The 15,300-nt window shown below is 36.7% G+C and overlaps 1 protein-coding gene across 1 annotated transcript in view; it reads left to right on the top strand.

The window, feature by feature from the left end:
• The window catches only part of smchd1 (structural maintenance of chromosomes flexible hinge domain containing 1), a 131,405-nt gene extending 116,884 nt beyond the window's left edge, over nt 1–14,521 (top strand). The window contains exons 40-48 of the mRNA XM_052022954.1: nt 249–334; nt 2,998–3,120; nt 3,747–3,937; nt 4,568–4,677; nt 5,752–5,822; nt 6,028–6,199; nt 10,595–10,753; nt 13,335–13,452; nt 14,051–14,521. Coding sequence (XP_051878914.1) covers nt 249–334; nt 2,998–3,120; nt 3,747–3,937; nt 4,568–4,677; nt 5,752–5,822; nt 6,028–6,199; nt 10,595–10,753; nt 13,335–13,452; nt 14,051–14,156 — 1,136 coding nt within the window. The 3' untranslated portion in view covers nt 14,157–14,521. The remainder of the gene's footprint in view (nt 1–248; nt 335–2,997; nt 3,121–3,746; nt 3,938–4,567; nt 4,678–5,751; nt 5,823–6,027; nt 6,200–10,594; nt 10,754–13,334; nt 13,453–14,050) is intronic.
• The last annotated feature ends 779 nt before the right edge of the window (nt 14,522–15,300 follow it).

Below are 15,300 nucleotides of genomic sequence, written 5' to 3'. Positions count from 1 at the left end.
GAATACAAACCTAGTCACCTAGTCAACTTGATTTCCTCCAGATGGTAGTCCCATCAACCTAGAAATCAGCCCATTGAGCCTTCACTGCATTTTGTATATGGCAAGTATATCCTCTCCGGGTAAGAAATCAAAGCTGCACACAATGATGCCCAGATCCTGAAAACTAAAGAAAAATCAGAAAATAGTGTTTGAAGAGAAAGTAACTGAATGCTTTGCAGATTAAATACTAAAACTGAAATCTTACTCAGGTCAAGCACAGGAAGCTACAGCAAAAGAATCTCACCTGAGAAATGAACTTCGAAAACAGAAAATCAACCCTGCAGAAATCAGTACTGTAAGTTGATATATGTACTTTTTTGATGTATGATTTATACCCAGTGTTGAAGTCAAACTGGCATGGGAGCAACTTCTATAAATAACAGTAGAAGTTCTGAGACATAGAGTTGCTTTAGATCTGGGATAGTATTGGAAGTCTCGGGCTATAGGCAAAATTCCAAACTGGAAAATACCTTAGCCAAAGTTTCTTTTTCCACTTCTTGGATCACAGGAAATCCAAATTTTGGCTTGTATTGTAATATTGTTAGGAACTACTAAAATGGGTTGAATGATTTGTTTCTCTCCGAAATGTGAGTGGTAGGAATCCAAATACGTCTTTCAAAATAAGGTCTGGAGATGTGAATTTATTCCACCTGCACAGAGATGTGCTCCACTTTGTGCAGAAACCACAAATGCAATGCTTACATATTGCTGCGCATGATTTTTCAGGAAGGAAGGAAATGACGGTAAAGCCTGCTGAGCTTGTGCTCCTGCTCTGTATTTCACAAGTCCAGGATTCTTCTGTCTCGATTCTTCTATTTTTAAATTAAATTTAATTTAATTTTTAAAATTTTATTTACAGCGTGGTAACAGGCCCTTCTGGCCCAACGAATCCGCGCCTCCCATTTTAAACCCAAATTAACCTACCCGGACGTCTTTGCAATGTGGGAGGAAACCGGAGCACCCGGAGGAAACCCACGCAGACACGGGAGAACGTACAAACTCCTTACAGACAGTGACGGGAATTGAACCCCGATCGCTGGCGCTGTAATAGCGTCGCGCTAACCACTACGCTACCGTGCTGCCTTGCAGAGATGTTCTCACCTCTAACTGCTCTCATTGACCAGGTAACATTGATTAGGGCTTTTCCCCATGGTCACCCTGGTTTTATCCTAACGGACATTCCCCCACCTTCTCTGCAGTTTCACAGTCAGCTATTCAGTCTGGATGTGGGATCAGAACCTGAAACATCAACTATGCCTTTGCCTCCACAGATGCTGCTTGACTTGCTGAGTTCCTCCAGCAGTTTTACTTTTTGTTCCAGATTCTAGTGTCCAAATACTCTATCTCCAGATTTACAAGCTTCTTCTCTCTCCTTTTCAGTTCTGATGAAGGGTCTCTGACCTGAAATGTTAACTCTTCCCACAGATGAGGCCAGACCTGAGTATTTCCAGCATTTTCTGTTTTTGATTTAGATTTCCAGCATCTGCAGTTTTTTATTTTTAAGAAATGGTTACTTTAGCTCTTTTATTTTAATAGGAATCTCAATCATTTAACTGAAGCAAATATTTATTACTAGTTTTCAGTGAGCCAAAAATTACACTTGAGCTGACGGTCATCATGTTTATAGTCCACTGAAGATTAAGTTCATTAGTCAAAGGCTGGTTCAGATGAAATAGCAGGGCAGTGCTTATGAAATTGTTGGAATAATTGCCCTGTGGATATCCTCAAAACTTTTATTATCCTAACTTCATAGTGGTGGAAATCACAACAGTAGAAGGAAGTTTTCATGCTGTTCTAATTTGTTGGATGTCCAACTTCCATTTAGGATTTGTTGTTTTGTATTTTAACAGAGGGCTGGATCATCAGACTACTGGAGTAGTTGTTGGTACTTCATTTCAGAGCTGAAGGTGGCCAAGTCTGTGGTGAAGCTTGCCGGTTGATGTGGCTGCCTTCTAATTGTCCACTCACTGATGAAGCCTGTTCCTCACCACGCTACATAGAATCTGTCAGCAGGCAGTTTCCACTCTATAGCTATACAGCTCCACCAAGATTTTCCATCATAGTCAGCAAGCATCCTGTGGCTGAAAGAGACCCTGGCCTTTCGTATGGTCCCTGGCTTAGTCTGGGACTCTTGGGGTGGGGAAAGTGAATTTAGTGATGTAAATGCCCTTATAATGGTTTTCCCAGGGTATCAGCCACAAAGTATTTTCGGTGAACACTTAAATGAAGACCAAAGGCTAACCACTTATTTTTAAAATATTTTTAACATTTTTTAACCCTCACCCCCCCCCCCCCCCCCCCAACTTCCTTTCAGATGATTGTCATGGAAACCCTGATTTCTCATTTGCCCCATTTGGGGGGGGGGGGGCCTGTAAAGAACATGGCTAAAAAACATCAAGGGTTTCCAAGCTGAGGAGTGGCACTATGTGCAATGGCTCGTCACATGATCTCTCCAGAAGCTGACGAACATGGAGTTGGCCAGCTATAAAGAGTTCCACAGGCTCATCGTTGGACAACAAGCACAAAGCTGCCACACAATATCGGGCAGACTTATAATCAATCGATCCAGCCTGGTGTTTCACATTAACCCTTTTAGCTGACTTTCTCTGAATTTACTAGCTTGTTCTTGAATCCAGTTTTTGGTTCTGTTTAAATTTTGCCTTTAGGAATTGATGATCCTTGATTGTAGCATTACTTTCCAATATATTTTGTGTATATGATATGTGAATCTTTTTGGAACAAGAGTAAAGTTCACCGGAACTTGTAAGTGTCCTTTCCTGATGCAGTTTCACTATATACACCCGAGTTGTTACCATTTTTAGATCACACTTTAGAATCCAGTGCAGGTTGTAGGCTTTATGGCAGATTGTATGTATGCTGTGTTTCAGATTAAAATGCTACTCTTCCCAGACCCTTACTCTAAGCCACATGCTGAAAATATATTTTTCTTCAATGTAGCCTCAAGATATTGATGCAGTCATCAAGCAGATGAAAATTGACAGAGACAGGATAATCAAATTGCCCAGGAGAACATGTTCTCTGCCAAATTATACTAGGAATAGTGGTGACATTTTAGGAAAGGTATGTATTTTTGTAATTTGTAGATTTTCATGTCTTTGCACTGTGCTGCCACAAACAACAAATTTCATGTCATATGTCAGTGATGATAAATCTGATTCTGTTCACTGTCATTAATGAATAGTTTATACACGCCTTGCATTATAGGACTTGTTCAATTGGCTGAAAAAAAGCCGCCTGATTGTAGTTAGTTTGAGCCAGATGAATACCACTATTATTGAGGAAGTGCTGATGCTGTTAATTTGTGTTCTTTTGTATTCCTCCTTCGGCATCTGCCTCCCTTTCTCTTCCATTACCTTTTTCTTCCTCCTTTGACCACAAATTAACACTGTCCAATGGATCTAAAAGTAAACCATCTTTCTATTTTGCCAGCTATTTAACCAGAAAGAACTATGTTCTAGTTGACTTGGGAATTGAGGCCAGTATTTAATCAGTATTCTTTCATGGAGGCCAGAGTTTATCAACATAGGGTGCTTAACTATTCTGGTCCTCCTTACCTATGCTCACATGCTCCCACCTTGCCAAAGTAGTACAATCTTTTCCTCCATTTTCACAATTGTTAGATTTTTATTGTTTGTGTCACTTTGGTTAAGGAATTTAACATGAGAACTTTTTGGTTTTAATTATAGATTGCACACTTGGCAATGATAGAGGATGATGAGGTGGCCAAGGTTATCTCTTGGCATATGGCTAGTGACATGGACTGTGTGGTTACTTTAACCACAGATGCTGCGCGACGTATCTTTGATGAAACTCAGGGTCGTCAACAAGTGCTTCCACTTGATTCTATATATAGAAAAAATCTTCCAGATAGTAACAGGTATAAACTATTAACTGAAATTTCAATCCAATTGAACTAACTTTGTGAAGAGACATTTATTACAAAATGCATTAAAATGTCATCAAACTAAATATGTGCCAGAGTATAATTCAAAAACAGCTTGGTGAGTCATTGAATTTTAGAATAATCGCTGGGATTAATGCATCGGTCAGAATTGATGAGGTTAAATTTCACATTTAACTTGAAATTTGGGATTAAAAGCTAATACATGACACTTACTGTTATTGCTGTACTAAGTTCAATCGAAAATTTGGATTGGAATTAACTATCTTTAGAATCAATTACATCTTGAAACATAGCTGCAGTCTGAAAAATATATCAAGCTTAATACAAAAGTTTCAGTTCTCATTCTGTTGTCTGCAAAATTTGAGTGACACTTTTAAAAATAAACTGCCTAATTACTCATTTTGGGGAGGTGTTATAAGTTGGAGATGTTTTAAAATACGCTAGGTAATTTAAGTGAATATCGACTCCTGCAGCGAAGGAAGAAATACAAAATGAAAAACATGCATGTATTAAAAGTATTTTACATAATTTTGTAAATTGTTATTAAATGTTTGATATATTTCTTTATGTATGTGCTTACGTTTGCTTATTTTTAAATTGTAGACCTTTACCTCACATGCGAAATGGAAAATGCCATTTCAAGCCTGAAGGAAACCCCATATTTGCCCGTGACCTACTTATTTTCACGGAGAATGTTGAACAATGTCGAATAGGTAAGGTATATTTGTCCCAATTCTGTTTTAAGCTACAAGTTTAAAGTAACTGTGATTTTTATAATTTAGCATTAATCATCCATTATGACAATGTAGGTTTTATTTTTCTGAATAGTGGGTCACTCTACTAAATGTATTTTCTATTAATTATCTTTCGTATTGGTAAGAAGACAGATAACTTATTCCTGGACATTTAATGATCTTCAATAGCCTTGGCCTTTTAGCTCCTCAATGCATGTATTGCTGTGTTAGCATATCAAAAGAATCTGGTTATAGTAAACCACATTTGAATGCATGTCAAAAAATGAATAATTTGAAAGATGCTTTAAGGTATGACTGTTTCTGTGATTGCTTCTTTTAAAAATGTAACCACTTCTGTTCAAAATTGGCTTAAATAATTCTGGCATCCTGTGTTCAAAATTTCCTTTCCCCAAAGAGTAGGTTTCTTGGCTTGGATGCTAAATTAACCAGGGGAAAGGACTGACCTTCATGCTCCAATTTTTCAGGGTGTTGGTCAAGACTGAGTGATATATCCTAGAGTCTTTCAGCTTGAGGCAAAGAATGAGGATCTAGCAGAGAGTTTTAGATGTAGTGTGAGAAGTGGCTGAAATGAGGAGAACTGGTGGTTGAAGAAAATTGAGGAGTGTGGAGCGAGAGTGGAAAAAAAAGTTTTCATTCCCAAGTCTTGAGATAATACAGGCTATTGAGATGGCCGGAGCTTAGAGTGTTGGGTAAGGGGGTTATCCATTATCCAAGCTATATATTTAGCTACAGAATGTACAGTGAAACTTGATTTATTTTCTTTTCCAATACTGCAGTGTTTTTTCCTTGAGTGTGCAATTATCACATAGTAATTGCAAATTAATGTTTTAATTTTGTGAATAACACTTTACCAGCAATTAATTAGCACTATTCTTAATAATTTTTATGACCATCCTATGGGGGAAACCCAACATTACAATTACATTTGCAAATATGATTGAATAGAACTTTATAGTGTGTAAACCAGTGAGATTTGCAATACTTAATTGTTTGAAAAAGGCATTCTATTAAAATGAGAATTTTGTTTTTCAGTATTTGGGATGCTTCTTGGAGATACGATTATCTTGGACAACTTAAATGCTGCGAATCAGTATAGAAAAGAGGTAGAATCTAGATATTCTGTTTTTGCATAATTAAGACATTGCCTTTGCAACCAATTACACATAGCTTCATTGTCTTTCACAATATTTGGATAGATGTGAAATATTATTTTGCTTAAAACTTAAGGGTCATATTTACATTTGGCATTGTTTGGCTTTTTAATTGAGACTTACTCAGAAATTTGAAGCATTTATAATATAAACTTAGGTTGTGAAAATCACCCACTGCCCTACATTGCTGACAAGAGATGGAGATAGAATACGAAGCAATGGAAAGTTTGGAGGCCTTCAGAACAAGGCACCACAAATGGATAAACTGCGAGGAATGGTATTTGGAGCTCCTCTACCAAAGGCTTACCATGCACTGAATTCACAGATTGGTATGTTTATTTTGAAAATAGTTTTTAAATCAAGAGTAAATTAAAATTTGAATTGATACAGTATTGTGCAGCAAAACAACAGACTTTTCACAGATATTTGTTCTTGAGTACTCCATTATGCCAGCATATCTGAATTTCCTGTTGCATCTTCTATAATCCTCAAAAATACTTGTGCTGATTGTCTTCCCAAAAAGTGTTAAGGACTAAGTTCAAGATTTTCATTCAGCAGGAATGCAAGAATAGTAGAATATACTGAAGTCAGGTGGTTTAACATGAAAGGATGTTCCCATCACCCTGGTGCTCAATTTCATCTTGGTAGTAGATGCGAGGTTTAGGGGAATGTATGGGTGCAGTGCAATTCAAAATCTACTAAATTTAACATGTAGAGATTAATAAACAGATGTGTTTAAAACATGCAATGTTTGACATTATTTATTTGTAGAAATGATGTTCAATTATAATGTAACTTATAATGTAACTAATAAGTTAATTGTAATGTATACATTTTCCAGCCAATTGCTTAAAATATCTTGCAGCCATGTTATAAAAGGTCAAATTTCATAGGATTATAGGAAATGTCTGAGTAAAGGAATATCAGAATACATCTTTTAAACTCGTAATACTCATGAGTGAGCTTGTCCAAGTGATCATTTTACATGACTAAACCTTGCTATCTGGCTATTTTGATTACTGTTGGGAAGAAATGTGTGTATTTAGCATGGGTTGATTAGGAATTGGCAATCCTCTTCCAAAGCCAGTACCCGTTACCCACACCAGTCTGAATGTTGAACATAAGTGACCTTGTCCTCATTCTAGAAGACCCCTGTTAATAGAATAGTCTGTTGATGAAACCTGGCACCTTCCCAATTTCTGACTTACCTACAAATGCTTTAAGCTATTGGGAGAATCTTCCTTAAAATATTGCTTTTTTTTAATCACTAAATCTGTGTGGGATGAGAATATTTCTTTCCTGTCGAAGAAAGATCTTGCTGTTTCATTTTTGTTTAAAAATGGTTAACTTTCCAGATTCTGCCAATCTGTCCAGAGATACTTCTAACCATTCCCTACTATGCTGTCTACCCTTCCCACCAAACCCCCCTTCACTGTCCAAGCAACCATATTGACTATATACTACCTGTAGGTAAAACTCAGTAACAAAATGACACATTCACCTTGCTCCTCCTGATTACATGCTGGATTCTAAATTTATTGAGAAATATATATACAGCAAACCAAAAGCAATAATTACTTGTTTACATGCTGTCACTTTAATATTCTAAATAAATTTATCTTCCCATAGCTTGTAGATTACACATTCAGTTCAAACTAGAAGAATGAAGACTTGGATTCTAACTCTACCACTGTAGTTGGGAGTTTAAATTCAGTTAACAAACACTGAACTTAATAAACTAGTATCAATAAGTAACCATGGAAATGATTGGACTGTCATCTTTATCAAAATGGTTTATAAAGACAACAGATTTCTTTCCCCTAAACACATTCTGGTTTACACGTGACTTCAGACCTAAAGGAATGTCATGGGTAGTTTAACTTCTGTTGACTGCTGCCCAAATTTTCCAGTGCCATATTGGAGCCGGCATTTTCTTAGGATCACTGATGATCTATTCGCTGGGTCATTATCCTAAGCCAATTTTTCTATCTGGCATCACCATCAGATGTTAATTGGCCTTTGATTCAGTCCAACAGGGGCTTTCTTGATGCAAGTCTAGGCAGTTAAGGATTTTGCTGATTTGAAGGATGACTTTGCACATATAGTTCCATTGTTCAGAACATTTACAGGTTTCTGGATGTAAAGAGATGTCAGCAACTCTGTGCATTCAGTTGAGGTTGATTTCAGCAACTTGGTACTTATCCCACTGCAGTTTGACCATCTTCACATACAGTTCTATGGTAGCTTTCAGGTCTGAAAGTAGGCAGAGTTTGCCTTGAGGTTGTACATACAGTGTGAAATTAATCTGGTTCACAGAATGTCCTTGAACAGAGACGAGATGTACTTATGCTGGGTAATCCATGATGTAGGTAGTTTAAAAGCTAATTATAGGAACCCATCATTTAAGATCTGCCGGCAGCTAGATTCGCCCATTGAGGTTTTGCCCACTGCAATGGAGGTCAAATGGAGCATACTTCTACATTTGACAGCATTGGAAAGTTTGGCTGGGCACATAGTGACAAATCTTTCCACAACATAAAGATGTGAATAATGTCATTAATTGGCCACATGGTAGCAATGATAATGTCTTGCCAAGATCTACAGTCAAGCAGATTTCATCAGGTAGTATCAGCACTGTACTAGGAATAGATTTGTAAAAGATCCATCAGCTCCAAATTGGCAGCAACAAACAATCTGCTGGAGGAACTCAGCAGGTTGAGCAGCATTTGTGGGAGGAAAGAAATTGTCAACATTTTGGGTCAAAACTGTGCATCAGGACTGAGAGTGGAGAGGTGAGTTGGCCTCTGTCGACAGTTTTTTTCCTCCCCACAGATGCTATTCGACCTGCTGAGTTCCTCCAGCAGATTGTTTGTTGCTCCAGATTCCAGCATCTGCAGTCTGTTTTTGTAATTGGCAACCTTTTAGGTGCTGTGGACATTAATAGCAGGAATCCTTTTATACTGTTATCGTTAAATTAAAGGACTTGTCTGATTTAAATGAAGCATGTAGAAGGGCAAGACTGGGCAAACTCAAGGGTGATAAAGCTATAATGCAGGATTACATGCATGCTAATGATGGAGCAGCATACTGTAGGTTTCAGAATTACCAGATCAGATTCTGTAGAGTTGGCACATCAAGTGAGAATGCCCATTCTCAATGAGTGCAAATGACAAGGCTAAAGTGTTTGCAACCATCTTCAACAAAAATGTCAAATGGATGATCCCTCTTGGGCTTCCCTTAGGACTGCTCTAGCAGCCAATCTTGAGTCAATTCTATTTTGCTCAATGCGATTTAAAAAAAAATAGGTGAGTGCAATGGCTACAATGGATAAAATTATAGGACCTAACAATATCCCGGCTATAAAGCTGAATAATTATGCTCCAAAACTGTGCCTCCAGATAAGTTGTGTATAGTACAGCTACAACGAAATGGAAAATTTGTGAGGTAATTCTTACCCACGAATCCAATTCAGCCAATTATCTTTGTCTACTGTCATTCAGCAACAAAATTAAGGAAAATGTCATTGATAGTTTAAAGCAGCAGGTGCTCGCTGATAACCTACTAGGTTGAGGTCAGTCAGAACCATTGCTCCAGATGACTTTTGATCAAAAACTAAGCAAAAGAGCTGAATTCCAAAGGATAGATGAGTAACTGCCCTTGATTTAAAGCCAACATTTGTTATAGCACCAACAGGGCCTTTCTTGATGCAAGTCTAGGCAAGTAAATTTGAACTCAGGAATTGAAGGAAAGGCCTCCATAGGCTGCACTCGATATAGAGGAAGATAGATGTGGTTAATGGTAGCCAATTATCTTGGACTTAAGAGATTATTAAAGGACAGTTGTATTCGCCTCTTTTTTTTTACAAGGTAAGAAATTAGATTATTTGCTGAGTGTTTCGGTTCCATTCTCATCCCGTCAATAACCAAAGGGTCACTACTGATCAGAAATCTAACTAGGACCATTACACATACTGATCTCCAAGAGCAGGTTTCCTATTACTTATCTCTGATTCCCTCCCCATTAAAATACACTATACCTTTCTACCATCTACATGGTTACACTTGACATGATAAAGGATGCGTCTCAACAGTACTCCAGTTCAGCACCATCCTGGACTAAATAACCACTTGTGTACCTGATCCATCACCTCAACGTTCACTTCTATCATCAGTGCACCAGTTGTGGTGTATGCCATCTAGAAAATATACCACAGCAACTCACTAAGCCTTCAGTTGAGGGAAAAAAAGCTCATGACTACCATCACTGCAAGTGTAAATGACAAAGGACATTTAAAAGCCGATTTTTGTCAGCAACATCCATATCCTGAGAGAGAATAAAGCAATCACATTGAAGTGGTGAATGATAATTTTTCATAGCATGCAACTTAAAAAAAAAAGTTCAAGTTAGAACTCTGCTTCTCAGAAGAGAATAGATGGGCAGTCTGCTTACAGAAATAAGGAGTGTTTCAGACTTGATTTTCCCTGATGGTCCAGCTGTGATCAGAAACTTAACCTATTGGAAAACAGTGCAGGATGCAAATAAACTTTGCTTAAAGTGCACCAAGTTCAATATAATTTCACTGATTTGAAGATTTGTTACATGTCAGTAAAATTTTAGGAAAAAACTACTGATTCTTTATCCTACTGATTCTTTATCCATGTTTCTTTCTTTATATTCTGTTTTCAGAGTTTGTAATCTTTACAACAATTTTGTTTCTCTCGTAGATCTTATCCAGCAATATCGCTCTGCTCTGATCAAGCTTAATAATGTCAATCAGGAACTGGATCTACAGCTGAAGTACATCAGTTCACCAGAAATGACCTTAAAGCACAAGGAGCTCAATGACCAAGAGAACCAGCTCAAGCAAATAGAAAAGCAACTAGGCAAGTTTTCAGTATGTAATAATATCATAAGAAATAGGAGTAAGAGTGAGCCATGCAGCTCCTCGGCCTACTCTGCCATTCAGTAATCATGAATGTTCATTGGAATTGGCCAAGTCTTCATGGAAGAATGATGGCAAGACCCCAATTCATGCCATTTATTAATACACAAATTGACTAGCAAATTCAGAGGTCGAAGAAATTCAGCATGAAGTGTGAATCCCTAGAATATACTAGTCAATTTATATCACTGTGCAATTAATCAGTATAAACTGAAAATAAAGTCTCATAATTAACCATTTTTAACAGCATGTCAAATTCAATATAAATTAATCTTTCCATCATAGAGAAATATTGAGTTTCATTGCTGATCCCACATGTCTCAATCCCTTCACCATACTATTATTTGAAAGTTACTGTTTAAGTTGCATTTGAGCTAAAGTTTTGCAGGGAAAAGTTGAAGGATGTATGCTGGACATGCTCCAATCCAGTAAGATTGGGTCCTATAGTAAATTCTTGTTTCTGTTATTTGAGCATTGTTGAAATTTCATTTGAATATGATTACTCTCCAACTTAGTAAAAACAAATTTACACTGTACTCTTTCAAAATTATCTTGGATATATTTTGTCTTTGAAATTTAATGCTAATTCTAAATTGCAACAAGTGTAAATTAAGGTGGTCAGTAATTTAAGTGAGAAAAGTAGGCTGGAGTAACGAAGATTAGTTGCACCTGGATTGTGGAAAAGATGGTAAAAGAGCATATACTGCTTCTGCAACACTGTGGCAAGAAGCAATGGGAAAGGAATGCTGTTTGGGTGGTGGTAGAGAAGTGAAGTAGTGTTTTTCTCAGGAATAGATGCTTCACGATATGGGAAATGGAGGAGGAGAGATGGATTCAATAGCATCACAGGAGGCTACAGGAAAAAGGGAATAAGTATTTAGTAGCTTTCACAACCTTGGGATATGACAAAACATTTTGTAGCCAATTAATTAGTGTTTAATCAATGTTATGATTATCCCTGCAAATTGCAAGTTTTTATGATGAGTAAAATTTGAAGTGAAAGTGGTCAGGCATAAATATTGACCAGGGCACGAGGGAGAGCTCCCTTGCTGTTCTTTGAAATAATATTGTGGGATCTTTTCCCTGTGAAGGAAAGTGACATTGGTTTAAGCACTCATTCTGAAAGTCAGTGGTACTTCCACAGTGCAGGACCTCCTCAATACTGCCCTATAGCATGAGCCTGATTTGTTTGCCTGAACCCAGAGCTTTCTGATCAAGGCTGGAGTTTAATCAACTGAACAATGTCTGACATCTTAAATGTGAAATAGCAAACTTTTTTGGGGGGGGGATGTTATTAAACTGTGGATGATTTACTAACAAATGAGATGCCTATACTTCTAACCTTATTATTTGTAAGCATTTGAAGATCATAAAATTATGATGGTTGAGAGTAAAGATTACATTGCATAAGTGGCTTCAGGTGTTAGAAACCTGATGGCTGTTTTTCCTGCTTTCACCATACCCCTATTGCTTGAGTAGCCAATCACATTGAAGAATTCTCCCTGACTGCAGACCAGGAATAAAATTAATAACTTGCACTTTGTTTAGCATCCTGTATAAAGATTGGGACATACACATAAGGTAGAAGCTACTAAAATAAAAATGCCAATTTATAAATATTTGAGTGAATTGCAATACAATCATTACTTAGAGCTAGATTTTTTTTAAGCAGTAATTATGGCTTAGTACACTCTTCAATCCTCGTACATTATAAAGAGACTAGTTCATAAATTGCTTTAATTTACCTTGATTCAAGTTGGCTAAGGCTTCCAACTAGGCTGCCTATAGAGGAAAACTGACAATCTGGCAGCAATTTTGGAACACCTGTGTTCTGTCCATAACAGCCATCTTGAGCTTCTGGTTGCATGTCATTTAACTCTTTTTCAACTCCCATACCAACCTTCCTGTCCTCTGCCTTCTCCATTGCTAAGGAGATGCCAAACAAATTTGAAGAGCAACATCTAACAATCCACTTTGGTAGCTTACAACCCAATCGTATGAACATCTGTTGCCTCCACAAATGCTGCTTACACATGGAGTTCTTCCAGCATTCTTTTTTTTAAATGTATGGCTAGCCTGTTCCAAAGATGGTCAAGAACTGCTTGCAGCTATAATGTGTTTTCTAAATCATAAATAGTTGATTGACATAATTATGCAGTGATTTACTCTGGGTGAATTCCAGAATTGTAAAATTTTGTAGTTATTTTAGTATTGTTTATTTATGCCTACACAGTGAACTGATTTAAATCTGCCACATAGTAAATATAAATTAATTTGAAATCTTTTAACACATCAAGATCAGGTTATTTCCATTTTTTGGCTTGTTGCTAATAAAATTTGAAATAATATTACACTTTAGAAAGAAACGATGAATTTTTCTGACACAATGTTCTGTTTTGTATTGAAGGACTTTGAAACATTCTGTAATTGATCTCATTACACATTACAATACTTAGCATTCCTTTAAGATTAATACTATATGTGGGATGTTGATATATGCTTATTCCCTTATTTGCACACAGGAATGACTCCAACAAGATCAACTTCTTCCTGCAGTCCTAAAATATTGGCTTTAGATTTATCTGACGGGCAGACTCCAAATAAAAGAATAAGAAGAGAGAGTGCAAAGAAAACCTACAGGTATAGAAACACAGTTGAGCATGAATAGGCCATTCAAACTTTCAGGCCAGCTCCGTATGATTATAACTAGTCATCCACTTCAATATCTCAGAAACATAGAACACTATAGCACAGTACAGGTCCTTCAGCCCACAATCTCATTCCCATCTTCTCCCACATTCCTTGGTCTCTTTAGCTTTAAGAAATCTTTTTAATATGTTTAATGACTTGATCTCCACTGCCTTCAGTGGTAGAGAATTCCACAGGTTCACTGACCTCTGGATGAAGAAATTTCTCCTGATCTTAGTTCTGAAAGGCATACTCTCCCTCCTGAAGCTGTGGCTTCTGGTTCTGGACTCCAGCCACTGGGAACATCCTCCCAGCATCTAACGTGTCTATTACTATTCAAATTTAACTAATTTCTGTGAGATTCCCCCTCATTCTTCAAAATTCCAGTAAATATCTGTCTAACCAACTTAATCTCTCCTCGTACGTTATTCATCGTTCTCTTAATAATTGCCGTTCTATTTATCCCCTCTAAGACTATTGAATCATTGCTGGAAATGTTCTTATGAAATGACAGTAGGCAACAAAACTTGTTCTTTTTATCTTGAAACAGTGCAGAGGAATGGGTTTCAATACCTTTGAGGAAATCACAGCCGCTGCCTTCAGGATCTGGATTAGAAACAAATGGAAATACTTTGTCACGGAAAAGGAAGGCCTAGAGAAAATGTAGATGTTTTGGGGGTATTTTTCCTCAGAGTTCCATTATTAAATTCTTAAGCAGATGTCTTTTCAAATTTTCTTACATTTCACAGAGAGAAATATATCTCATTATAGTGTCAGGAGTCAGAGTTATGGATAAGGAGGAATAATGTACATAGTGTGAAAGAAAAATTGAACAATGTATAAGTGTTCTACAAAGATTTCTATCCAACAGTCACAAATATATTAAAAAGTATGTTGGTAGATAATATGTTCATTTGTAGTTATTTAAATTGAAAAGCTTAATTTTGTACATTCAACTTTGTATTTTTTATTTTTTAACTTTTTTTCCAAAAGTTTACTGAACTTTGTCATGGAGCAAGAAATAAAGCCTTTATATAATTTGATGCTATTTTTTTATTAAGCATTTTCCAAAGTGAAAACTCTAACCATGTGGCACATACACTAATTTCCTGAAACATTTATTTATTTAAAAGAATTGTCATTGCTTTCCCACTTGTTTCATCCTTGAATGTCTACCACTTCTATTTGCCTCATTAAGAATTGGATCAATTTTGCCCAGTAAGTTCATTATGCCATATTATTTGAATATTTAAACAGGTAAACACTCTACTTTTTAATCTAGTTTTAGTCAACACGTGTAATCTGTAAAGTTCTTAAATATTTTATTCTCAAAATTCAAACATTTTCAAAATACTACGTCCATACTTCCATTTTGTTTTCACCTTGCTTTTTGTTGTCTTGCATTGATTGAATATAATCTTGGTAATTTTCATCCCATCTTTGAACCACATCCTGATTTACCAGTTGGCATGTTTTAAGTGCTGTGCTGCCTCTTTCCAGACCCCTGTCCCTCTCACGTGAATTTTTTGAATGAATGCCCTTTCCAAATAGTGAAGCTTTCATGTGTGCGCTCAACTCTCTGCCTTATTTCCCAAGAATTTGGACCTGGAAATATTTATCAACTCTTATAATATATCTGCACACAGAAGTAATGTTCTCTCTTTCATTGTTTCTATGTAGTTGAGTCTTATGTTTTCCTGTAATTGAATATGTATACATGAATATTTGAAGTTAAACTGGTTATATAAACTTAAAGCACTTCATACTATTTTTAGCATTAACTCCTGCTATTTGAATCTA

Source organism: Pristis pectinata, chromosome 9 (genome assembly GCF_009764475.1).
Source record: "Pristis pectinata isolate sPriPec2 chromosome 9, sPriPec2.1.pri, whole genome shotgun sequence".
NCBI classification, from domain to species: Eukaryota; Metazoa; Chordata; class Chondrichthyes; order Rhinopristiformes; family Pristidae; genus Pristis; species Pristis pectinata.
The sequence above is the reverse complement of the archived record's forward strand: the minus strand, read 5'-3'. Positions and strand labels throughout refer to the sequence as shown.